This window comes from Papilio machaon, chromosome 22 (genome assembly GCF_912999745.1).
Source record: "Papilio machaon chromosome 22, ilPapMach1.1, whole genome shotgun sequence".
Lineage (NCBI taxonomy): Eukaryota > Metazoa > Arthropoda > Insecta > Lepidoptera > Papilionidae > Papilio > Papilio machaon.
The window spans coordinates 4,640,605-4,666,116 of NC_060007.1; the positions used below are offsets into that span (position 1 = coordinate 4,640,605).

Genomic DNA, 25,512 nt, shown 5'->3' on the forward strand with positions numbered 1-25,512 from the left:
TAATAGCATCGTAGACAGTTGGTGCTAAATAACAAAACCTAAGCAACAAAACGGTCACCAATTATTGTCCTTTAAATTCCTGTGTAATCACATAAAAATTATTTTACAGAAAGTAATGAAAATAAAAGTCGACTAATTATAGCTGGTATTATTTATTTAAAAATAAAAACAAATAAAGTTTATTCTAATACAGGATGTTTGATTATAAAGAAATGTATTGTCAATAAAAACATGTTTTTAGAACGTTCGTCCTATTTTTCTAATGTAACAAACACACCTTATAGACTACATATTAACGATAAATATGTAATGTAAATATGTAATACTCATTTAATTAGTAATTCTCAGTAAATTGTCATGCATTATATAACTTTATGCTTATCTTGACTCGTACAATTCTAAAATCAACGGTAAAAGTACATTGTATTTCTCTTTAGTTCCAAGATATTTGCCTTAAAAAAATTATAGACAATTTTTGTTCGTGGTGGGATCATTCATAAGTAAAAAATAAATCAAAACTATAAAGCTAAACGTAGAGCTAATATTTAAGACACAACTATTACAAGGTTACGAAATTAAAATCGTTATAAAAGATAAAGTAGAATTTTGTAAATACTTAATTTTCAATTCCAGGCTATAACTAAATAACTACACCTAAGATTATTAACTTATATTACCCTAATTAGTATTGTTTAATTTTGATTTTTTAACTCAGAGTCGTTAAGTTGAAGGAACTCTTAGCGTGGGTTTAATAACGGTAATCTGTACTACACTAAGAGTCTTTTAAGTACCCATCAAACTCCAAGTTCAGTGAAAGAACGTTTTAGTTAATTTCTGTTTCACCGGTCCACTGTCGCGGTTGACTTTGTTGTGGCTGTTCTTGATAAGGCTGACCATAAGGGTATGTTGGTTGTTCATTGTCATCTGCAACTTTGACAGCCTCTGTCGGCTCCGGAGTATCTTCTGTGGTGTCCTTCTTGTAAGGGATACTGTCGTCGTCGGAATTCACTTTGAACGAGTCGTCGGGGTCGATCGCTCGCGTTCTGGAAATTTATGTTTTAAATTATTACGTTTAACAGTCTACTGTAGAACATATTAACAACTGGCTATCTAAACGGAGATTTAGTAACTTGTGTTGGCAGATTGTAATTATATCCGAGGTCGTAGTAACCGATTCTTTATAAATTACTTGCTTTAATGGATTTACGTATATTTTAAACTCTAACTGGGATCTTTTAGAAGCGAAATTTACTGATTTAATACTCACCTCACATTTAGATAATCATTTTCGTCCTTGTCATCTTCCTTCCTTCTCTTAAGGATGCGCCAGCCAACGCATATGAGCAGGATGACGATGGGCACCATGACTGCACTGATGATGCCCCAAGTCGCTCCCAGAGTCCTTGCGGAATATTCTTGTCGGCCTGTTATGTGAAGTTACGATAGTATAAACTGTTTCCTCAGTCTGTTGTAAAACAATGTAATTACTCTTGTAATGAGGGTTTTTAATATCTTTGCTACTTATTAAAAAACTAACTTTTACCCGCGACTCCGTCCGCGCGGAATAAAAAATAGAAAACGGGGTAAAAATTATCCTATGTCCGTTTCCTGGTTCTAAGCTACCTGCCCATCAATTTTCAGTCAAATCGATTCAGCCGTTCTTGAGTTATAAATAGTGTAACTAACACAACTTTCTTTTATATATATAGATAAGACTAGCTTTTACCCGCGACTCCGTCCGCGCGGAATAAAAAAAAAATGGAAAACGGGGTAAAACTTATTCTATGTCCTTTTCCTGGTTCTAAGCTACCTGCCCACCAATTTTCAGTCAAATCGATCCAGCCGTTCTTGAGTTATAAATGGTGTAACTAACACGACTTTCTTTTATATATATAGATAAGATGTCGCTACGTATTGATTCTTACTAGGTAAAGGATTGAAATTTAATTTGCCTACCTTTGGTTTTTGAGACCAAAATCTCTGTATAAAACATATAGTCATCCCGCTCACTATCTTTGACAAAATAGAGATAACAATATTATATTTTGCACGGGAATTTTGGTCTCAGAAACCCACGATTCTACAAACATCGTTAAATTATTTAATTTTTTTTTGTTTAAATTTATATTAACTAATTTCTACACATATCATTAGTTACGTTGGCACGAAGATTTTTCTCAGTGAAGGTTTTACTTTACACTCAGTACTTAATCAAATAAAATTTAGGTACTCACCTATTCAAGGCTGTGACCCTAATTTTTTGTATGAACAAGGCGATAAGAAAGCAAGCAATAACCTCGACATAGATAAAGGGATAAAAGAAAAATCATCACTATAGAGAAAATTTCTATTCCACAACATTGACCGCACTATTATTTCTTGCTTTCTTACGCTTTGACAAATAAAATGCACAAACGTCATAGGGGAAGTTATTCTACCATATATCGGAACAGAAATTTCCTCTTGCTGTGATTATTTAAAATATATAATTTAATGTTTATTACATAATTTACAACTAATTAATTAAATTTTTAAAACATTTTAATAAAACTATTGTTAATTTTAAACAACAATGGGGAAACGTCACAGACACATTTTCTAATGAATATATATTCTACAATACTTAATTATTCTTATTTATATAACTTAATATCGAGAACATAAGTTTCTGTATTAAATAAAATTTGTGAATTGTCAAGATTGTTGGCTTATTACTATTATTTCTTCAGTGGGATACGTCAAGTATTTAAAAGAAATCAACTATACCATAGTCGATCGACTACTAAAAGTAGGGGCTTCAGCAGCCGGTGGGTCTATTAAAGTCTCTACAGACTTGCCTCTTTGCGGTGGCATTGTGAAAGTTTTGATTTCAGTAGGAGGAGCACTTTTAGGTGCTTCTGGTAAACCGGGATTGTTATAAGTGTTTCTAGGACTGACATCCGAAGTAGGGCTTATTGGTGGAGAATAGATTTCGGAGTAAGTAGGTGAATAATGGGAGGGGATAGGGCTATATTGGTCCTCGAATTTGGGAGCGTAAGGGTCTTCGGAGCCGTCTTTTGTGGAGTAACCAGAGTCACTGGGAAGCGCGTTACGTCCAGTCTGACGTGGCTTACTAACGTACTCTATATCTTTAGCTGGTCGAGTTAAAGTCGACTCACGATTGGATTCGGAATCCGATGGGGAAGTTATAGAAAGCAAATCTTCTTCAGATAAATCCCAAAGCTTTTCGGGGAATTCAACATCGGGTGCGTTCGGTAAGGGCTCATTAGTACGGTAAGTTTTGTCATAGGCTCGACGTTTCTTAGGTAAAGTGGACTTGTCCGATTTTCCAGAGTCGCTTTTGTTGGAATCTGTATACCCTAAGCCTGAACTTTCTCCGTCAGTGGGAGGAGGTGGGGCAGACCTGACTAAGTTCGCCTTTTGTTTCTCTTCGGTGGGGGTGTCGGGTAAAGTGGAAGATTTCATTGTATCTGTGATGTTCCCCATTGAGGAGGATCTTAGATTAAGTCGCGATGCGGATTTTGATCGTGGAATGTTCTGGAAGCTGAATGTCTCTTTGCCCTCGGATCTTGGTTTATAACAACACCAGAACCAAAGGAGGCAAATGAGGAGGCCTAATGGTAGAATAACTGCCACGATGATGCCCCAAGTCAAGAATAGAGCGCGTTGAGAATACTCTTGGTTACCTGGATATGAAATATTTGCCGTTAATTTGTTGATTAAAGGAATATATGTAAATGTATGCTTATTTTCAGAATGTTTTTAAGATGCAAAAGAATGTTATGGACATGATTGTTTTGTAAAAGCTATTAAAATGTAGTACTCACGTAGACACTCCGTATATCCATAATCTGGGAGATTCCATCTACCGTTGTCTTCACAAACGCGACGCTTATCGCCTATCAGGATGAAGTCTTGGTTGCATTCGAAGTTGACCTATATACGATATAAGGTAAACTCTCTTGGAATGGTCTCATAAACAACAGAACGTATCACGAGAACTAAAAATATTGTTGAATGTATTTGTAAAAGTGTATATCTCTTACCCTGGTTCCCGGCGTAAAGAAGAAATTACTTTTTCTTCCGAAACGTGGAGTTTCTAAAATACCGCAACTGATTACTCGTCGTGCGTTCTGTTCCTTTATGTTTGTCTAAAACAACACATCAAATTTTTAATTCTGGCTTATTAACACTGCTCGAATTCCTTTTAAAAACACAAAAGTTAAATATTTTTGACAAAGATTTTATCAATGGATATTTTTTATTTACTTGGCTGAAGCAATCAAATTATCTATCTTGATGACAATTCAAATGCAACTGTGGGTTTCTCGCACATTATTCCAAGCTGGTCGGCCTTGGTTTAATGCATTATAATTATATGAACAATGGACAGAAGACCCGATTCCACTAACGGATGTTGGTACTTTTATTATTTTTTTTTAAGAAATATAAGTAAGTTCTCATGTATATTATGAAACTAGCTTTTCCCCGCGATTCCGTTAGCGCGGAATTTAAAAAAAGTTGTTATGTGTATGTTCTATATCTGTGCCAAACTTCATCAAGATTCGTTCAGTTGTTCCGGAGATACCTTCAAACAAACATCCATCCATCTAAACTTATTAAATTGCCTAGTGTACGAAGGGCTGAAGTGATTTAAACAAAAGACTTAATACTTACTAAAGAGGATTGATAATTCTTTGTGAACTCTGCCATATCTCTGTTTAACGTCATACCATAATCATATCGACATTGGTAAGAATCTTGACAGATTTCTATAGCTCTGTCCACGTCATGAGATCGATTCGTTGGTAAGAAATCAGCCGGTTCTCTTATGAAGTTCGGTATAAATTGGTTGTCGTTGTAATATGCCGCTGTACGACCGTACTCTCTCACGAACATTGCAACACCTATGTCCCTTTGCTCACGATCAGTTAGTTGCCCTAGAAAATTATCATAATATTAGTAAAATAAAAACTTTTTTCTGTATTTCGGATCGTATATGAAAAAATACGTACAATGCTGTGCGAAGTCTCTGTGTGCCGATTGAAAGTTATTGACGTCAACGGTTGCCAGTGTGCCATCGGGCCGCATGAAGTCATCATTTAAGTCTAGGGACCAGTTTCCGAATAATCCTCGAGTTTGATTCTGTGTACAAAATATTTATGAACAATTGTAGAAGAGAAACTTAAGTAAAATTTAACTAAAATTAACTTCATAGTGTGTTCCTGTAGTAAAATAGTTACTGTTGTAAATTAAAATAATACATACCATATAGTTCCAAGGTAAATACACTCTGGCCGTCATGAAGCCCTTGTTCTCCACTACTTCTATACCGGCGCCCGATGAGAACATGATCACTATCTCCGATTGATTGAGAATATACATAGGTTGGTAGACGGTAACACCTGGATAAGACAATTAAAATAGCTATTAAGGTCTATGAATGGAGGCGTAACCCATGGGGGTCTATTACATGATGCTTTAGTAAGTTTAGTAATGAAAGGCAGAGGAAATCACGGTTGTAACGGAAACTTACCTGGGAAATATTGGACTCTTAGAGCAGGACGGTCGAAGTATATTCGTTTGTTGTCAGCAAAGACGTCTAGTCTGTATCGCCATTGGGCATGTTGTGGCCGTAAACGAACCTATAAATATCATTATATTAAAGAACAGTACTTAAGGCTGACCTAACTACTGCTTAACCAGAACGGATCGAGGTCTATACGTCCAGGTTCGGTTCCCGTTATGAACCACTAGGCTCTAACTATGAAGGAAAAATCGTGATGCGATCTATCCATATAATTAAAAAAAATTGTGTGAAGTCGGCCCACCCGCATTGGGCCCGCGTGGTGGACTAAGATCCAATCACCCTACCCTTGGGTAGGCTTCAAACACTTTGGTGAGGACATATATATCAGCTGACGATGAAACTACCAGTATAACTGATATAACTACCACCCAAGTATCCAAGGCTCAAAGGTCAAGGGTCCAAGGTGTCAAGCCAACAAGTCTTTTCTTACGAAGATACTATTGAGATAAATGGAACAAACCTCAATCGGAACAGAATTGTTAGAAGCTGCTACAATTGACGTCAAATGCGTAGCATTCACTGGACCATAGATGTTTCTGGGTACTTGTTCGAATCGTCCTTGAACATCCAGCTTAAGGTGAGGATGGTCTACTCGTACCAGCACGTATTCTCCTACGAAAAATAAAAATGTTTATAGAAGAAACGCAGTAATAAAGTCATAAAAATGATATACAAGATTATTTAAGTATCTACCTTTTCCGTTGAAAGTGTACTGTAGGTCGTCGAAAGTAATAATGTGTGGATCGCCGAATATTCCTGCCACTCCTGGAGACTGGTATGCCACACAGTCTTGTGATGGCCGACGCTCGAATCTATTAAAGTAATATATCAGTCAAAAAATTAGACGATTGAGATTCAGGTTACAGAAAACAACAGACCTGAAGGTTTCGCAGCCCACAGCCTGTTCCTCTTGCCACATGCAGCACTGGTAGAATGGAATCATGTCATGGAACCAATGGGACAACGATGGTACCTGTTGATAAAAACATATCGTGAGGTATTTGACATAAAAAAAATCAGTAGAAATTTTTCTCTTGAAAGTAAAATACTCACTTTATTGGCCTCGTTGTAAGGTGTGAATCCGAAGTCATGCGACCGATGCGGACGTGAACCCCACATTTGATCGTAGGAGAGCATAAGGAAACCGTTCTTGTCGTAACAGCATTGCTGTCCGGAACCTTCAGCGCTATAATACAAAATATTTTTTTAATGATTTAAGGACCATTAATGCATTCAAGACTTTGTTCAGGAATTAAGGTTATTTATAAGTAAGAAAACTTAAACCTCTAGAATTTTCTTACACATTTGCTTTGTTCTATTTGTTAACTGAAGCCAAGTATATCTTACCTTGGAGCACCACTTCTGACACAGTGTACACCTCCCCAATGGTATCTACAAGTGGGATTGGTATCTTTATCACATCCCAGGTCAGGCATGAACCGTCCCTTATCCAACAGCGCGTGTTCCAATGTGCAAGGACAGATCCAGATTTGAGAGGCGAAGTTCTTTAGGAATCGGTCCGTGCGTAGCCAGTTGTTGCACATTGACATCGGCCAACGCTGACCGTGCAGTCGTTCCCATTGCTTATCGAAGTACCAGCCTAGAGGGATCGGACGACTCCAAAGTATACTGGGAAGTTATAGTTAAAACAGAGTTATTTCATCAGATTTAACAAGTATTTACTAGGAGCTAAACTTTTATATGAAGTCAACAGGGTCTTTACTGGTCTTGTAAATGTTATATACTTACGGCGATATAGGAACTCCTTTGAACACTTCAGGTGTTGTCAAATTGATCTGTATGAACCCGAACTGCATGTCGTTATGCATTATATTCTCTCTGTTGCGGAAGTTTTCTGGATTAATTATATACTCTCCAGTATTGGCGACACCTACTTCTATCATGTCGATGTATTCTAATTGTGGTCTGATTGTGATTTCCTTGTAGCCCCAAAGACTGATCTGGAGTTGAACGTTTAGATTTGAGGTCAAGTTAAACCGGTCCCAAGTGATTCGTATCTCTCGAGGACTACGTTCGTGTATCGCGTTGTCGGGGAAGAATATCTTTTCGGCTGCTGTTGCAGGCGTTTCTGTTGTAAGTAAAAAAGAAGGGAGTATTAAAATCGATCTAACAACACTAAATTCAATTTTGGTTGTAGATTCATTAAATAAGTCTGTACAAATGCTGGCTCAATTGAAAGAATCGAAGCTTCTTACCAACAAAAAATTTCCCTTTCCATTTATAAGGTTCGTTGTTAATCGCAATTTCGAATCTAGCATAACCGTTATGCCAGAAGCGAGGCTGGACACAGATAGCTCTGTTTACGTCGACAACCGCACCAACTACGGACTCGGTGTCGAAGCGACACGTGATCCTATCATTAGGGTTGAAGCATGGACCAGTGATGTTAACAATAGTACCGCCGAGCATGTTGCCACTCTCAGGTGCAAACATTAGAGGCAGATTCGCACCGTCTGTAAAAAGGTTTATTTAATCATACTTTTGTGTATAAGGTAAGAATCATCTTATACATAGCAATAGGAATCGGTTCTGTTCTTTTGTAAAAGTCAATTCAGACTAGTAAAGATTGATTTTTTAATTTAGACTAAAAAAGATTGATTGTCTGTGTTGAAAAAAACAAATAAAGAAGAATAACTCACCAATGTCCTTATTACAAGTGCCCATAAGTATCTTTTCGTCAATTCTGAATATATGCCGACCAGGGAAACCATTAGCCCAACCTCTACCAGTGAGATCTCTGAGCACAGACGCCTGAGAGTAAGGTTTGTATTCATAGCTCTGTGTACCGTTGCCTGCGTTGAAACCAATCTAGAAGTCAGTTAAGAAAAGATTATTGTTATTCAAACATATCTAATTATTTTAATGTATTTACTACAAAAGAAAAATGAATCAATTTTAGGGGCTAACTATAGAAAAGTACAACTAAACAATAGCGTCTTGAAAATCAGATGTTTCTGATTATTGCCTAATGCAGAATTTTAGTAAGGTAGGTAGATCAAAATAAATTATAATTTTTTTTGTAATTATCGATTGTAAATGGCAACACTGAAAAAAAATTCTCGAAGTAAACGCCTCCGTAGCATATTTAATTTTTACATATTAACCACAATTTTGTGCTCTGCTTAATCTTTGATTGAAGTCATGGTTTAAAACTTACGTATGCGGGAACACCCCCTTCTCCTGTAGTGGTATCACCACCAGCCTCAGTATGCGAACTCCAGTTGATCTCCAGATAGTTGAAGATAGCGTACGTAAACACTTCATCGGTCGCGAGTACCATTTGGAAAGTGTTTGTCTGAAGATAGTAACAAAAAAAGTATAAAACACCACTAGGATTTGCGATTTATATATATTTTTTAAAGCAAAACGCCTTTTTGTCTAATGGATGGTAGAATTAAAATGAAGTTAGTTTATAATTATATTTTCACTAGGTTTTTTTTTTATATATATTTTTGTACTTGTATGTCAGCAGTGCAAACATGGGTTAAATAAACTTACCACAAACAAAGAATTATCAATACCGCCGGCGAATGACATATTCTTCCATGTCATAGTGATGGCATGCTTGGGGAAGAAAGTGTCTGAGCCGATGACACCCTCGCGGATGTCCCAAGTTATACGCTCTCTCATTTCCACTCCCAACTGGTCAGTACGAGTCTGTGAAACATGATTCTTACAGTTATGGATACTTTCGAGAGTTACATTTTATTTATTAACCTACAAAAATTATGACATATTTTTTGTTACTTAATAAAAATATCTCAGGGAGTTTTCTTGATGTATTTAATTTTATATTTTTAATATCACTATTATTCCTATCATCACTATTATATATAGGAATAATAGGAATAGTTTCCTATATGAAAAAACACGTATATAATCTTATATCCCGTACTCCTCCGAAACGGCTTGACCGATTCTCATGAAATTTTGTGAGCATATTGAGTAGGTCTGAGAATCGGCTAACATCTATTTTTCATACCCCTATTAAGTTTTTTTTAACTGCGCGCGGACGGAGTCGCGGGCGACAGCTAGTAATTAATAAAATTGACTAACCTGTAAATCTCTGTCCATCCTGAAGTACACGCCTGGTCTTCTTTGGTCCGGGTCTTCTGGTCGCTGGCTGCCGATTCGGCATTTGCTGAAGAAGATTCCGATGAAAGAAGGGTCGTTGACTGCGGGCCAGTCGCGCACAGGGAACGACAACGGGTACGTATAGTGGTCAGGTGGGTCACTGAAGTAGATGTACCCATTCATGGATAACTGTGGATGGATACATTGTTAATTAAAGAGATCTTTAAATAAATTTACCTCCTTTAATCTATATATATAAAAGAAAGTCGTGCTAGTTACACTATTTATAACTCAAGAACGGCTGAATCGATTTGACTGAAAATTGGTGGGCAGGTAGCTTAGAACCAGGAAACGGACATAGGATAATTTTTACCCCGTTTTCTACTTTTTTATTCCGCGCGGACGGAGTCGCGGGTAAAAGCTAGTTTAAGATAAAAATAGTTTATCAATATACACAGCTCTGAGGTATAGATACTTACAATGGTTTTCTGAGACCAAAAACACTGTATAAAACATATCGTCATCCCTCTCATTATCTTTGACAAAACGGAGATAACAATATCTTTTTAAACGGAGATGTTGGTTTCAGAAACCCACGATGCGTACTTAAGTTCTTTATTTGAGACGTTAAGTTAAGCAGCTATTAAATTAGTTAATTAAACAAATCAAAGAAAAATATTGATTGATGTAAAGATAAATTACATTCTCTCTCTTAAGTACTACTCACCCTCGTATAATTAAATCTGAATCCAAAGAAGGGTAGTTGGAAATTAAAATTCTTGTGTATCTGCGGCGTGGACGTGTGTATATCGCGTTGGTAATCCCCGATGTTCTCATTACCACCCTGATCATAGAACCAGTACATGAAGTTGGATCTGACTTGTGCCAGCCGCTGTGGTGTGATGACGTAGGGTTGACCATTGTTCTGGTACGTTGTTGAGGGTAGCACGCGGCCGTCGATGTGAGCTAAAATATTGAATAATTTGAGGTTATTATTTGAAATTCAGTTATATATTTCCGAAGAAATTGAAACAAAATTGCTAAGTGAAAAAAATGAAGATGAATCGAGGTTAAACGATTCTTGTTGTGAGAAAGAAGCCACTGAAGAAAAGGAAGATAAGTAAAAACGTTACTTTACAATTTTTTTTTTATTTATTCTGGACTAACTGTGCCTACGACTTCGTCCGAGTGAAATATTGTTTTCTGGTTTGGCATTTTTATTATTTAAGCTAGTTATTTTACTTATAAAGTTATAAAATTTTACAACTACATTAAACTTTCAAAACCTAACAAATTCCCATAAAAACTTTGAATATCATATTTCTGTACATCAAATTAACAGCCTAAAAATAAGTTTCAATCTTCTAGCTGTAAAATGACCATATTTTCATACAACTTTTCCACCCCTTACAACCGTTTTTTCGCATTAAAAAGTAGTCTATGTCCTTTTACAGGCTCTAGATCTAGACTAACTGTGTATCAAATTTCCGTAGTTTTATCGTGAAAGGGACAAACATAGTTATATTCGCATTTGTAATATTAGTAAGGATTTACGTATATAATATAATCATATTGACAAACATATTTTTGTAATATTAACGAGCTTAGAATTTCATACGATACGTCGATATTGCTATCATTTACTATCAGTTTTATATCTTCTACAGGTGAAGTATTCCAAGTATAAATGATGTCAGATAATCGATATACATATTTCTTTGTTATTTACTCGTAATGCAATGAGACAATACCTAATATGTACTAAGAGTTCTTTACTTTTGCCTCCGTATGTATTCCCGTTACGATTTGATCTATAACCTAAACGCTTTCACGGATTTTAAAGAATGAGGACTCCTTAGGCTCATCTTCGTATTATTTTTATTATTCATAAGCTTGTCCTAGCGATTACTCGTAAGTTACTGGTTAAAATTTGTCTGTGCGTCACTATTTAGTGACAATTTGAAGCTTTGACCCAAAAACGTGTTGATACTGCGATGAAATCATTCCAAATTTAACTATAATAAATTCGGGGCAAACTAGTACCAGTTTATCTTCAAAGATATGCCCTTATCTTAACTAATTTGTAACACTAAAGTTTGCTCAAACCTACCGGTTACGAATGAGCGCTATGCGCGTGCGTGTTACAAGTGCTAAGTGTGCGTTTTTTAATTAATCAGGTTATAAAGGTAGGCGAGGCCGTTATCGAGTTCCATTGCTAATATCAGATAATGTACAGAGTCAGCTTGTATGAGTATACATTATATATGACATAGAACAATTTAATCGATAATATCAGACAGAGGTAGAGGAGATACTTAAAAATTGGTAAAAAGTTTTCCTAAATCAATCTAACTATAATTAGTCATTACAGTTGTTAGTGTGTTCCGAATTCTCCCTTAAAAAAATTCTCCGATTTTGAAAAACCCTAGTCTGTAAGAATAAATAAAATGTTTTCTTCATTCAGTACAATTGATTCGTAAAAACCCACGTTGAAATATTGTAAATAGTAAAAGAGATTTTAGTTTAATTACTCAATGAGTGTAAGATACTACATAATAAGTAATGTTTGCATTTGAGTCATTAAACTGAGTCATTCGTAAGATTCTTAATCATAAACTAGGAATGAATGAAACAGGAAATATAAAGAATGTAGTCTAAGAATCATCATTTATTTTACTTGAAAAGTCAACGTAGTAATTCAAAAATCTGCTTCCGAAATACCTACAGTTTACCCATGGGAGACATAATCTATAGGAGACATAAGACATAATCTATAGGCTAACAAATACAGGGGTCTCGGCTCCAAATATGAATTTGTCCCATTCGGTGTCGAGACCCTTGGTCCGTGGGGTCCTAGCGCTAGAAGGCTTTTTAAGGAAACAGCTAAAAGGTTAGTCGACATCACAGGAGACCGAAGAGCTGGCAGCTACCTCGGACAAAGAATTAGTCTAGCCAATCAAAGGGGGAACGCTGCCAGTATCTTCGGAACCTTGCCTAAAGGGACACCTTTTAATGACATATTTTAGTTTTTATGTATTATATTTAATCTATAGGAGAGCGATATCGAGATTTTTAAATACAAAAAAAACAACACCTATCAATACCCGCTAGAATACTTGATTTGGTGTTAATACCACTTATTCTGTCCGCCATATTGGAATCAATAAAATCAATGGTAGCGCTAATCCCGCGTCCATTTTATTCGAAATACAACTGAACAGAATTACTATATCTATGAATGAATTAACTTAAAGAACATTACTTCTACCGTTCTCATTTCTTTATTGCAGAAACCACTAAGGGATAAGTAACGATCTGTGTGTGGTTTTTAGTTTAAAACTTACCAAAATCATTGTTCGTTGGTGCAGTCGTGCTCGGCATCAAAATTTGCCTTTCATTTTGTTCATTATTTGTATCAATAGCGATGTCAGTCAAATCAGATACCGCTCCTTCGACTGTATCATCCAACATTTGATATTTTCCATTCCGAACTTGTAAATCATTCGTGTCTGATATAACTTCTACTGGAGCTGTTTCTTTATCTACACTTACTTCTACATTCTCGACCGCTTCATCTAACTTAGTGTCCACATCACTAATAGTTTCATTTTCTTCATTAACAATTAAATCTTGTCCACTAACACTTAAAGCTACAAGAAGAACTAAAGCTATTTTAATTTTAACACCCATTGTTCGCACTATCCCGATTTCATCACATTATTTGAGGTCATCAGTTCCTGTTATCTCATTGATTATTGTTTTTTATACGACAGGTGCGTTAGTATTGTGGCCAGCGACTGAAGAGTTAGTACATTGTGTGCCCGTTGATATGTTATCATTCTATAAACACGATAAGATAGCAAATAGGAACGTTAGGTGTGCCAAATTCTTTGTCATAATCCACGTAGCTTTGTTATTAGGGCATTATATGTACTTTATTTAAACAAAGGTTTAGTATTAAAGTAAACAACTGGCTCTTAGACTATTTCAGTTTTTTTACCTTCCGGTGAAGTTTAAGAAGTACTAGGATTCCATAGATAAGCTAGATATTAAGAAAGGAAGGAACTATAATTTAATACTATGGTTTATTTTTCACCTTTTACTAGATTTAATAGTCACATTTAGAAACCTTCAGTGGTAGACAATTTAAGTACATAATCTAATAATTATAAGGCAAATAACTGATGAGATAAACAAGCAATTTTCAATCCCTTTTTAAGATTATAGAAATTGTAAGTCAGAGATGACTTCTTTTCGTAAATAAGACCTTCGGCAAAAGCTTCATATTAAGCTAAATTATTTTGTATTTTAATTCATATTGCATTTGCAACAAAACCGAGTTGCAGCGATATTGTTTATCTGATAATTGTTCATTTCTTGATACTTTGACTTTATTCATAGAAAACACTTATCAAGTTTTAGTATTAGTGAAGTATGTGTTTGAATTACCTGTTCTATTTCAATGGAATTGGGTTTATTTTCTCTTACAATTACTACGAGGTTACGCAAAGTTGCCATACAGGTGATGACTAAAAACATTGTTTTTCAGTAACACAAGATACTTCCTGTTAGGAAGTCATGAGTCATTATTTCCTATTAAAAGAAAAATTCTAATTATTCTGAAATAAGAATGGCATAGTTTGACATTTTTAGTTCGCAATTCTTTTAGGGTAAGTTGGTGAAAATGTTTGTTGTAATAGCAGTTTATGACTTTACTGAGTTTACCTGAGGTTTTACAGCAGACGAGGAACAAATAAAAAAATAACGTCGCATATCATACTGGTTCTGAAAACATTGTTAGTTGTTTGTCAACTTTGTTGTTAGAATTTTTTCATGTTTGCTTGTGGTCAGTTAATTGGCTTGTCAAATCTTGGTAAAATCACCAGGTCTTGTTGATTAACTGCAATGTTTAATTTTAGTAATACATTAACTGAAAAAATTATGCATTTGAATTGTTAAATTCATAATAACCGGCCACCTTCAGAAAACGTGTAATGTACACATTAAGCGTGTAATTAAGCGCCTGCAATGATATTATAGCAAATTTCCTCTTAGTTAATATTGCTTGTTAATTTTTTCCCAAAAGTTTATAAGCTCACAAATTCACTTCGCTAAACTGGTGCATTCTTGACTGATAAAAGCGTAATCAAATATAAGCTATGTATCCTGGTATTTAAATATGTGGATAATTATTTTTAAATTAATTTTAGAAATTCTCTACTTACCTTTAGTTAGTTTTCTAAAAAAACCCGTAGACAGATATTAAATATCCTTGTTTTCACTCACGAAAATATTTTGACCTTCAAATAGTTATTAAACGGTCAACATCCGAGAGTCGCAGTAATACTGCGTATTAAAGAACGTAATTCAATTAACTTGTTTTGATATTTCTGTTTACAATACAACAGTTATTTTGTATCGAGAGTACTTGATAGTGGAATGATTTAGTACTGACTGATACGTAAATAATTTATAATGTTATTAATTTGTGATGACATCGTAAACTTTAAGGTTAGTACAATTTTACTGCTGCTGATAGTTACTAAGACTTCCTAAGTGTGTGATAAGTATAGAAACCCTAACACTAATGGTTTCTTCAGTAATCATTCATCGTTTCTGAGTGCGGTAGAGCTCGTATATAAATAAATAAAAACATCTAAATATATATATATATATAAAAGAAAGTCGTGTTAGTTACACTATTTATAACTCAAGAACGGCTGAAACGATTTGACTGAAAATTGGTGGGCAGGTAGCTTAGAACCAGGAAACGGACATATGATAATTTTTACCCCGTTAACTATCTTTTATTCCGCGCGGACGGAGTCGCGGGTAAAAGCTAGTTATCTATATATATAAAAGAAAGTCATGTTAGTTACACGATTTATAACTCAAGAACGGTTGAATCGATTTGACTGAAAATTGATGGGGAGGTAGCTTAGAACTAGGAGACGGACATAGAAACTTTTTTTTCTTGTGCGCATTTTTTTTTATTCCGCGCGGACGGAGTCGTGGGTAAAAGCTAGTTATCAGATAAAATATCAACCATTTCATATTAATCAACAGTCTTTATATTAAAGGACATTTTATAGTACATTTCTTATCATATTTACAGTTATTGTTGAATTACACTCAAGATATAGCAACAAGGGTCCACATTGTTTAAAATGAAGCATTGATTTTGCCAATTTTCATTACAAACATTGACATTTCTAAAACATCAATAACTTTAAAGTCCATTGCGTATTTATGTTAGACAGATACAACTTTTGTATTAGTGTAAAATCAGCAATGTATACAATGCTATGAGTTGCAATCGTTCAGTGAAGTACATCTACCGGGCATGCACATTTAGATTCAGTTACGACGTTCGGATATTCATATAAATGTCGATTTAACATTTTTGAAAACTAATTCGTAAAAACTGAACATTTTATTTTCCACAGAATCGGGCTTTGCGTTATATTGTCTTGCAAAGTAATAATAATTAGACGGATATTTCTCTGAGTCTTGAATCCTTAAAACTGTATCAAAATTAACAATGTAATCTATTAATGGTTTAATAGCGGGTAGGCGACAAATATAAATACTAGCTGTCGCCTGCGACTACGTCCGCGCGCAGTTAAAAAACATAATAAGTAGCCTATGTGTTCTTTCAGACTATGATCTACATCTATGCTAAATTTCATCGAGATCCGTTGAGCCGTTCTTGAAATATCTTCAAACAAACATCCATCAATCCAAACATTCACATTTATAATATTAGTAAAATTGTTTTTTTTAAACATATATGTGAAAAATCGTTCGGGCCTCTATGCAACGATATTATTTTAATAAAAATAATAGAAGGGGAATTGCAAAGAAGAAACACTGAAACATATTATTATCTCTGTTTTTCAAAAAGGACGAAAGGGATGACAATATATCTGCACAATAATTTTGACACTCGAACAGTCATCCATCGAAGAATTAAAAGTAGATTATTTTATAAAAATACATTAATTTAATTTTGATATTTTAATAAATTTTATTTGTGTATCCGAACGTAATGTACTACGTTAAATTGACCACAGTCTGCATACCGAGGTATAAATTGGCCAGCTACACTTCTACCCTTCATACGGCAAGACGTGCGCATACGCAATTTGTTTCTTTGGAATATTTTGATATAAACTCATTGAAAATGCCTTGCGGAGGTTGCGGCGATAGTGAGTATAATTTTTATTATGTTAATTTACGTTTCGTATTGAAAAAAAATTTCGTTAATGGTTTTAGGAAGTTAATTTATATACAAAAATTAAAATTATAAAAATTCTTTAAGTGTTTTTAGAAAATTCGACAGCTTTAACATTTTAATATTTGGAAAATGACTTGAAATATTTTTTTTTTTATTTAATGAAATATGTGAAGTATATTAAAACTAACAACTTTATTAAATGTTAATAATTTTTATTAACTGAAATTAATTTTGATAATACTTTGAAAATTACGAAGCGTTGCAATGAAAAAATGCAAGAATTTTTTTTTTTTAATTTTTTAAAAATATTTTGTTATAATTTGTCACAGCTTGTATTTTTCTTAAAAATACATTGATTCCTCATAATCTTAATTTAACATATAATCAGACAAAATCAACAGATTATAAAAACTCAATTCCTATTTGTCATAGTTTTTAATTAAAGGTGTTGCTCGTTTCGGTAGCATTTGTAAATAACGTAATTTAACATAGGTTAATAGATTCATAGATTAATTCAAAATTTTCTTCGTACTGGTTCAAAAACTTCATTTTAACATTCAAAATTTCTTACGTAATATAAGTATTTAGGTTTGGAAATGTGCTTTTAAGATATATTAGCGTGAATGAGCTCATACAGAAACATAAGATTTCATATATTATTTAAAGAAACTTTATTGCACATCTTACTAATATTATAAACGCGAAAGTTTAGATGGATGTTTGTTTGAAGGTATCTCCAAAACTGTTCAACAGATCTTGATGAAATTTAGCACAGATGTAAATCATAGTCTGGAATAACACACAGGCTACTTATTTTTTTTTTTAATTCCGCACGGACGGAGTCACGTTGTAGTTTAAGAATAAATGAAGTATTGTTTATACGTATTATGTAAAATGGTTTATCACCATTACTTCAAGCCTATATGCTTAACATTTACGATTTAATGTCTTAAAATTAAGGAACTATGTCAACTTTTTTTCTTTTCGTGCATCTGATTTTTGCCAGTATAAAACGACTAAAAAGGTTTCAATTTTTAAAGACGCATTACCTTTTTGCTCCATTTCTCTGCAACTGCGCAGTAAAATGGAGTTTTGTTTTTTGTAACCTGCCAGCTATAACCACTAATTAAGGCTTGTGGTTTATTTTTAAACGTGTCTCACCATAACTTGGATGTTTGTTATTTTTATTTATTTTCCCATGCCTTTCATGGTTTAAATAAATTTCCACTGATGTTTATAAAAAATTGACAAGGTTAAAGTTAAAGCCTTACATTAAGAAAAGTGATTATTTTTACGAAATGGTAGAATAAAAGTCGATTATTTTTTATGTATTATTTCAAGATATGCTTGCTACCTACATATTTGTTATTTTTATATCTAAGCATGAATCCATCATCTCAACCGAAACACACAGTGTTGCAATGTGTTTTGCAGTGAAAACTCACCATAATCTTCACCCACTTTATTTTTATATCTTTACTTCAGATAATATCATTTATTTATACGGTTGTGAGACTTTGTAATTATAAATGCTTGTCTGAACCTTACTCAAAGTTTGCTTGTTAGTTTTTTATAAACTCAGACAGGTGGCGTGACAGGTCCGGGAATAAAGTCAAGGGCATGTGAATACAGTGGAGTCCTTTAAGGCTTGGAATTTATACATCTTTTTGTAATATGGTACAGTTCAATGCAAGTTAGTCCTTATTTGTACAGTCGATAACAGAATTATTATTTCAATTGATTTAAATTTAACAAAACAATACTACAATAAATTATTATTTAAAGATTTTTCTTACTCGGAAAAATTAAATATTTGTAACGAATTTTCAGGAATATTTTAACATTCGTTTATCATAAGGCGGGAACGTAGTCAAGTGCGTAATTTCTTAAAAAAAATTAGATGTTGACAATTTGACATAACCTGAGCCAAGGGCACCTTTATAAATCTTATCATTTACTTCTGGAGTATGCATTTACTTTATCTTTTCTATCTACTCGTATACTTAGTAATGTCTCATGAATGAGTGATTTGTTTGTTGATAATCGATAAACTATTTAAATGATTTATTCATCATAACGTATTAAGATGCTTATTAAGTAGATTCCGTTATTTAATAACAACGTAAGGTATTTAATTACTTAAGCAAAGAAAAATATTCCAGTCTCCACATAGTGATGTCAACAAAACAACATTGGGCCTAGCACGAAATTTGCAACAATCGCCTTCGTATCGTCATCAATGATGGCCAAATTAGTATGACAATTTTGATGTATTTTACGTCCATCATCAGCTCACTATACCTCCCCACTAAGGGGCTCGAAGCCCTAAGTTAGGGATAACTAGGTCATAGTCAACCACGCTGGCGCAGTATGTGTTGACTTCATACATGTCTTTTAATTTCTTCTCAGATATGTGCAGGTTGCATCGTAAAAATACAATATTCGTGCTAGGCCTATAACTTGATGTTCACATGTTTTTAATTATTTAACATGTATTCATAATGAATTTATCTCAAGGTTCAATAGTTATTTATCTGAATAAATCACGAACGATATCTTCAGTTATTAATACGTTACGTGACTTTCGTATTAATACAATTGCTGATTCAACTTTAATACTTGCAAATGTAAATCTAATATATGCATATTCATAAAATTCTCGTGTCACAGTTTTCGTTACCGTACTCCTCCGAAACGGCTTGACCGATTCTCATGAAATTTTGTGAGCATATTCAGTAGGTCTCAGAATCGGCCAACATCTATTTTTCATAACCCCCCCCCCCCCATTTTTAACTGCGCGCGGACGGAGTCGCGGGCGACAGCTAGTTAATATATAACAATATGAATGAATACAAAGCAAATATAAATATGTTTAATAAACAAATGCAGCTTAATGTTTGCTTAAGTCGTTTGTTTCATCATTTAATTAACGGTTAAAAAAAAAAATATTTAAACCGTTTCCACAATAGAAATGAATTTCTGAAATTTTTTAAAATAAATTTTCAAAAATTTTAGATAACATTATATTAACAATATAAATCGCAGTTAATTATACAAATACGGGATATTTTTCGCTTTATTTTTGCACATTTGTAATATTTTATCTACTAATTGTTCAAATTATTGCCAATGAAATGATTTACAACCGTGCCAAGGCGGGTTAAGTTTTCCTTTCTTTATCAATGTTGCCAAAACACGAAACGGCATTGCTGTAAAACAAAAGTGGTACAATCGCGCACACAAGTTTATGTCAATGCATTTTAAACTTTAGTAACTGATGTCACAGTTGTTTTGCGGATGAAGATCACCTCAGTATTTCCGCCGATTTCAACCCATTTCCTTTTCCTATAAAAAAGTGCACAACACACACATCGAAAAACTTGTACCTTATATTGCTATCACTGTTATTTCAAGGTGAAAAAGTGGGATAATATGTTTCTGTAAAGTTTCAAGTGCATTGTATACAACTGCAATTGTATTGTACGATACCAAAATAAACATTACGCTTGTGTCACCATTGTTCTGTCTCGGATGTTTCTAGAATGTTTTTATCTGTTTACAACAGTTAATATGTTGTAAACAGATACCTATATGTATATATGTTGTAAACAACATACATATCGGTAATTTATTGATATGCCTTCTTTTTATTGCTATCGACACAATGATTCTGATTGTTTGAATTTCGATCTTTATTTTCTTACTAGCTGGTAACTAGCGTGGGATTAAAAATATAATAAGTAGCCTATATATCTGTGCGATATTTTATCAAGATTTGTTGAGCCGTTCCGGAGATACCTTCAAACAAACATCCATCCATCTAAACTTTCGCATTTATAATATTAGTAAGATTGTTGATAATATTAATACATTCACTGCCACTGATTTTACACTTTCATACAAATTGTTGTACGTATTAAAGAAAAGGCTTGTATAAAGTGAAGGAATTCACCAGATCATCTAGTACAGTCTTAACTAATATAGATAAAAAATAATCTTTATACAGAAGGAAGTTATAGTTAACAACAAACTTTATCTCGTCTTTAAAACAGTTATTTGAATTATTACTTGATAGATACACGTCGGATATAAATCTGAAAACAACCATAAAGTTTTTATTCCATATTTTTTAATGTTGTAGACTGCAAATGCACCAGCAGCCAATGTTGCCAGACTTGCAAGTGCGATGCCTCTTGCTCCTGTAATTGCAAGAGGACCACCGGCGGTGACACCGGCTCGGCTACTACCAAGAAGTAGCTTGTCATTAAACTTATATCATTAAATGTCATCCATTACACTTCTTTCATCATTAAATTTAAATAAAATCAGCAATTTGTTTATTATAATGTATCTTTCTATATCTTTGCATTTGATTCATATCAAATAAGGTTTAAGGATTTTACAAATTATTTATCGATATGTTTTATTTTTTGTTATAAAGTACATCACTATCGAAAGCAACGAAAATAATTAAAGCTGTATGTATGAAGTTTTATCAACGTTTACTTCAAAGTACATATTTATGTTTAAATGCATTTTGTTTTCACGATTGACTGATTCTGCATTTTGTAATTTTTAGTTTTCATTCATATTAACATGTTTTCAATACTGTTGAGAACAATAAAACTATATACTTTATTAAACAATGTATGTATTTGTTAACATTTTACAGATAAATAAATAATTGTATCAGTTACGGTCTTTTTTTAAACATTTAGTTCCGTTATTGTTCATTTATTTCATGCACTAATTTAAAAACAATGAGAATTATTGCACTTTAATATTTTAATTTTAAATTAACAAGAATATTTAAGTCTCAAGGATAAGTATTTAAGTTATAATAGTCAGAAAAAACTCAAATGAAATGATTGCATTTTTCCTTTCCATTACTTTCCCGTAGTTATCTATTTTACCTGTTTTATTTTACATGGGTATTTTACAATGTACGAATAACTTAATTATTTAATTTTTATTCATAATTGGTGCAAAATTTTCTTAAGTCATTTCTTTGTTTTGTATTTTGTACAAATTTTGGATTGTACTGTGGAGGGCAACGTCGGTAGGGGTAGATCTAAGAAGAGATGAATTAGATTGTGTGTTACATCTATATATATAAAAGAAAGTCGTGTTAGTTACACTATTTATAACTCAAGATCAGTCGAACTGATTTAGCTGAAAATTGATGGGGAGGTAGCTCAGAACTAGGAGACGGACATAGGATAATTTTTACCCCGTTTTCTATTTTTTATTCCGCGCGGACGGAGTCGCGGGTAAAAGCTAGTATGATATAATTAAACAGAAAGTGATGTCTGAAATGATGGAAGTACATCAATTTAAGGATCGTAAACATATTCTGCTACACAGAGTGAGATAAGCAGAGATGTTGATATTTGGTAATGTGATATTAAATGATAATAAAAGACAATAAGTTTAAATCAACATAACATTTATATGAAGCAATAAAACAGAACAATAGTGATAAGGAAGACGACTGTAAAGGAGACGGGGAAGCAGGAGTCGAGCACGGCGCTCACGCGAGAGAACAGAGAGGGCCGCCGACGAGCGCGTGCCACGTCCATTGTTACTAACAGCAACCACCTGGAACAAAATAAAATATCACTCTTACTCTTATGACATTCGGAACACAAATAGTATCTTACTCGTCAAAATCGAACCAATCGGTTAGGCTACAGGTTACAATGGTATTGTAATATACATACAAAGCTACATACATATACAATCCCGTAAAAAGCATTATCATCTTATCAGTAGGGATAAAAATCTTCTAGCTTTATCTATTACAAAGATACAAAAGTATCCTTAACCGCTTTGAGAATGTTTCGGTCGTGCTTGCCTCAGCGGGTGCTCTGCCGTTTGCCCCTATATTGAAGTGATCGCTATAGGTGGTCATCCTGTAGATTTTGTAGTGTAAGTAATGTCGCCTTTTTCCTAACAAGCGTTGCTACTATCTGCACTAAAGACGTGTTCACACCAGAGACGCGGGCGACTCATCGAGCAGCGCGTAGCGGCATGCGGGAGACCACGTTAATATGACTTCGCCATTGCCTGCTGATGCATACGAGCACCGCTAATTTGTCGATTCATAACTCTGTATAATATATAACTTAAAACTATTAAACAATACTAAACAATTGAGTTTTTGGATTAACAATTGGTCCTTCGAGCCGGATGTAGGTGTGCTTACCTTTAGAAGTGCAGTCGTTGCACCCCTTGTCCTTGCAAGTGCAATTTTCCTCGCAGTTTCCGTCGTTACACGTGTCTATTAACAAAATATTTGTTTTTAATTTTTTTATATATAATGCAAAGGTTTGTAAGTAAGAAGATGCCAGTTATTAGTTACAGGAAATTAGATTTAAATACTTTTTTTAATACGTTTTAAACGATCAAATTAATTCGCTAAGTAATGGAAATCCAATCTAGAACAGAACTTGCACAAGTAGAATAACTAATAAGTTCTCTTACATTCCTAGATATTATATACACGACAATCAAAAATACATATATAAAGTTTTTAAAATATTTACCTTTGCAGGGTTCGCAAGGAGAAGGCATGTTTATTGTCAGTTGTTGGCAACAATATCAAACTATGCCACCACAAAGTACACGCCATCATTTATACCACAAACTACTTGCAAAAAGTCTACACAAAAATCTAGAACAAGGTTGTAAAAAAACGTCTCATTTGTACTTTGTACAATAGAAGTATTTCGATCGATTAGTAAAAAATGAATAAAGTAGATTAAATTGATGACTCTATACTAATACTACCTGTCGCCCGCGACTCCGTCCGCGCGCAGTTAAAAAAAACTTAATAGCGGTATGAAAAATAGATGTTGGCCGATTCTCAGACTTACTCAATATGCTCACAAAATTTCATGAGAATCGGTCAAGCCGTTTCGCAGGAGTACGGTGACGAAAACTGTTACACGGGAATTTTATATATTAGACTTATTAGTATATATGTAAAATTCTCGTATTAAGTATTATAATATTTTATAATAGCGAAAGATTTGTATTTTTGTATATAACGAATAAACTCAAAAACTACTGGGCCGATTTCAAAAATTCTTTTGCCATTAATAAGCTACATTATCACTGAGTAACATAGGCTATATTTATCATAATAAAATTTTAGTAAACATGAATAAGCGGCGTATTTCTGAATCCCTTAAAATTTGCCTTTTTTATGGAAGCTATCGTTAGAATTACATAAAAATGACGTATGTGAGAAATGTAGATCGCAAAAAATGCTACAAGTATACAAGTTTTACTTTACTAACATATTTTTTAATGATTTTAGTTACATCTAAAGGTTTAAGAATGTAAGAACATAGTAAGTTTTTAAAGTACAAGACCACTTTTTATATAGGAATTTAAACAATTTGTTTCTTTCTGCACGGGTACACCGGATGATCTGTGCACGGAGGTTGTCGATTTCCGTACTTTTTACTCAATAACCTTCATTATTGTATAACAAATTATATTTATATTGATAAATAATTTAACATCTTCATTCGGAAGTGGTTCTTCAACGCAACAACTATGGCGACTGTCTGTGAAACAATACAAGGTATATTTTATCTTAATATAAGCATATATTATAACGAAATTAGTAACAAAATAATCATCTTTAATTAGTTGTCCTTAGATGAGATAGTTAATAGTAAAAAAGCACCTGTTTCCGTAAGTTATGTTCTTCCCATATTTATGTTCTATAAAAACTAAACTGTAATAACGCCTATAACAATTTATATAGCAATTTCTCGAGTAAATAGAAAAATTCTAATAAAATATTTGACGACTTTTTGTTGTTTTTATGTTGTTATTAAATATTTTCAGATATTTTTCTATCTATAGTTACTTTTCTTGCTTAATTTACATTGAAGCAATTTGTCATAATCCACTCATTATTTAATTATTAAAATTTATTCACAGAAACCATAACACAACACAGTTGCAAACCAAATTGTGAATGCATGCAACAAATATGCAAACCGGACTGTTCCTGTATAATAGAAAGTTCTAGAGACCGAATATTTCGCCTGTTATTTAACATTTTGGGAGTTTTTGTCGCCATATTTGCTATTTACTTGATCATTAATTCCGACTCCAAATTATATTTAATTTTCTGGCTTGTTTATTCTGTTTTAAGGCGAATGATGTTAAAAACAAAAGAGACTCATGGAAATACAACGAAAAAGTTTATTTAGCAATTATGTTTTAATTAATGTTGTCACAAATCTACACGACAGACAGACAGACAGTGTTCAGACATAAGGCAATGTTTTTAATTACGTATAATTTTTTAAGTTATTCATTTGTGATTTCCCTTTTCCTTCTTCTACATATTTTATTTTCTATCTGACTTATTTATTTAGTTCTTATTTTTCTATCATCTTGACTGATATTTAATCTATTTATAATCAATGTGTAAGTAATTTATTATGTTACATTATATTTAATAAAATATTAATTTTAAATATGTGCTAAATTAATTTTTAAAATAAACTCTAAATTAAAAAAAACTTATTAACGTAGTAATTTATTGATAACTTAATTAATCCTTAGT

General features: G+C 33.4%; 1 protein-coding gene and 1 long non-coding RNA gene across 3 annotated transcripts; both read right to left on the bottom strand.

Annotated features, from left to right (window-relative positions):
- Positions 1–767: 767 nt before the first annotated feature.
- LOC106720848 (protein mesh) lies at positions 768–13,565 on the bottom strand. Of its 2 annotated transcripts, XM_045683436.1 has the most exons (22): positions 13,030–13,565; positions 10,413–10,651; positions 9,668–9,874; positions 9,110–9,268; positions 8,769–8,906; positions 8,251–8,419; positions 7,807–8,064; positions 7,340–7,679; positions 6,938–7,219; positions 6,644–6,776; positions 6,469–6,563; positions 6,284–6,402; positions 6,051–6,202; positions 5,537–5,645; positions 5,269–5,405; positions 5,016–5,145; positions 4,678–4,940; positions 4,047–4,151; positions 3,828–3,936; positions 2,838–3,686; positions 1,268–1,424; positions 768–1,043 (listed from the first exon to the last, which is right to left on the bottom strand). In XM_045683436.1, exons 1-22 carry the CDS (start codon positions 13,373–13,375, stop codon positions 824–826), a joined length of 4,716 nt encoding a protein of 1,571 aa, XP_045539392.1. In that variant the 5' UTR covers positions 13,376–13,565; the 3' UTR covers positions 768–823. The 2 variants fall into 2 exon arrangements, with proteins under 2 accessions (XP_045539392.1, XP_014371129.2); XM_014515643.2 differs by lacking the exon at positions 2,838–3,686 and having other exon boundaries at positions 771–1,043; positions 13,030–13,534.
- An 8,760-nt stretch (positions 13,566–22,325) lies between these two features.
- LOC106720847 lies at positions 22,326–23,546 on the bottom strand. The gene is made up of 3 exons (XR_001357478.2): positions 23,468–23,546; positions 23,128–23,202; positions 22,326–22,520 (listed from the first exon to the last, which is right to left on the bottom strand). It is a non-coding gene; the product is annotated as an uncharacterized LOC106720847 (long non-coding RNA).
- Between the last annotated feature and the right edge of the window lie 1,966 nt (positions 23,547–25,512).

Bases quoted from the DNA above. Each gene is read 5' to 3' on its own strand.
- LOC106720848 (XM_045683436.1), bottom strand. From the start codon at position 13,375: ATGGGTGTTAAAATTAAAATAGCTTTAGTTCTTCTTGTAGCTTTAAGT. The intron at 6,203-6,283 runs GTAGATACTTAA...TATTTTTCGTAG, and splicing joins GTACACTTTCAACGGAAAAG to GAGAATACGTGCTGGTACGA. The intron at 4,941-5,015 runs GTACGTATTTTT...ATAATTTTCTAG, and splicing joins CAGAGACTTCGCACAGCATT to GGCAACTAACTGATCGTGAG.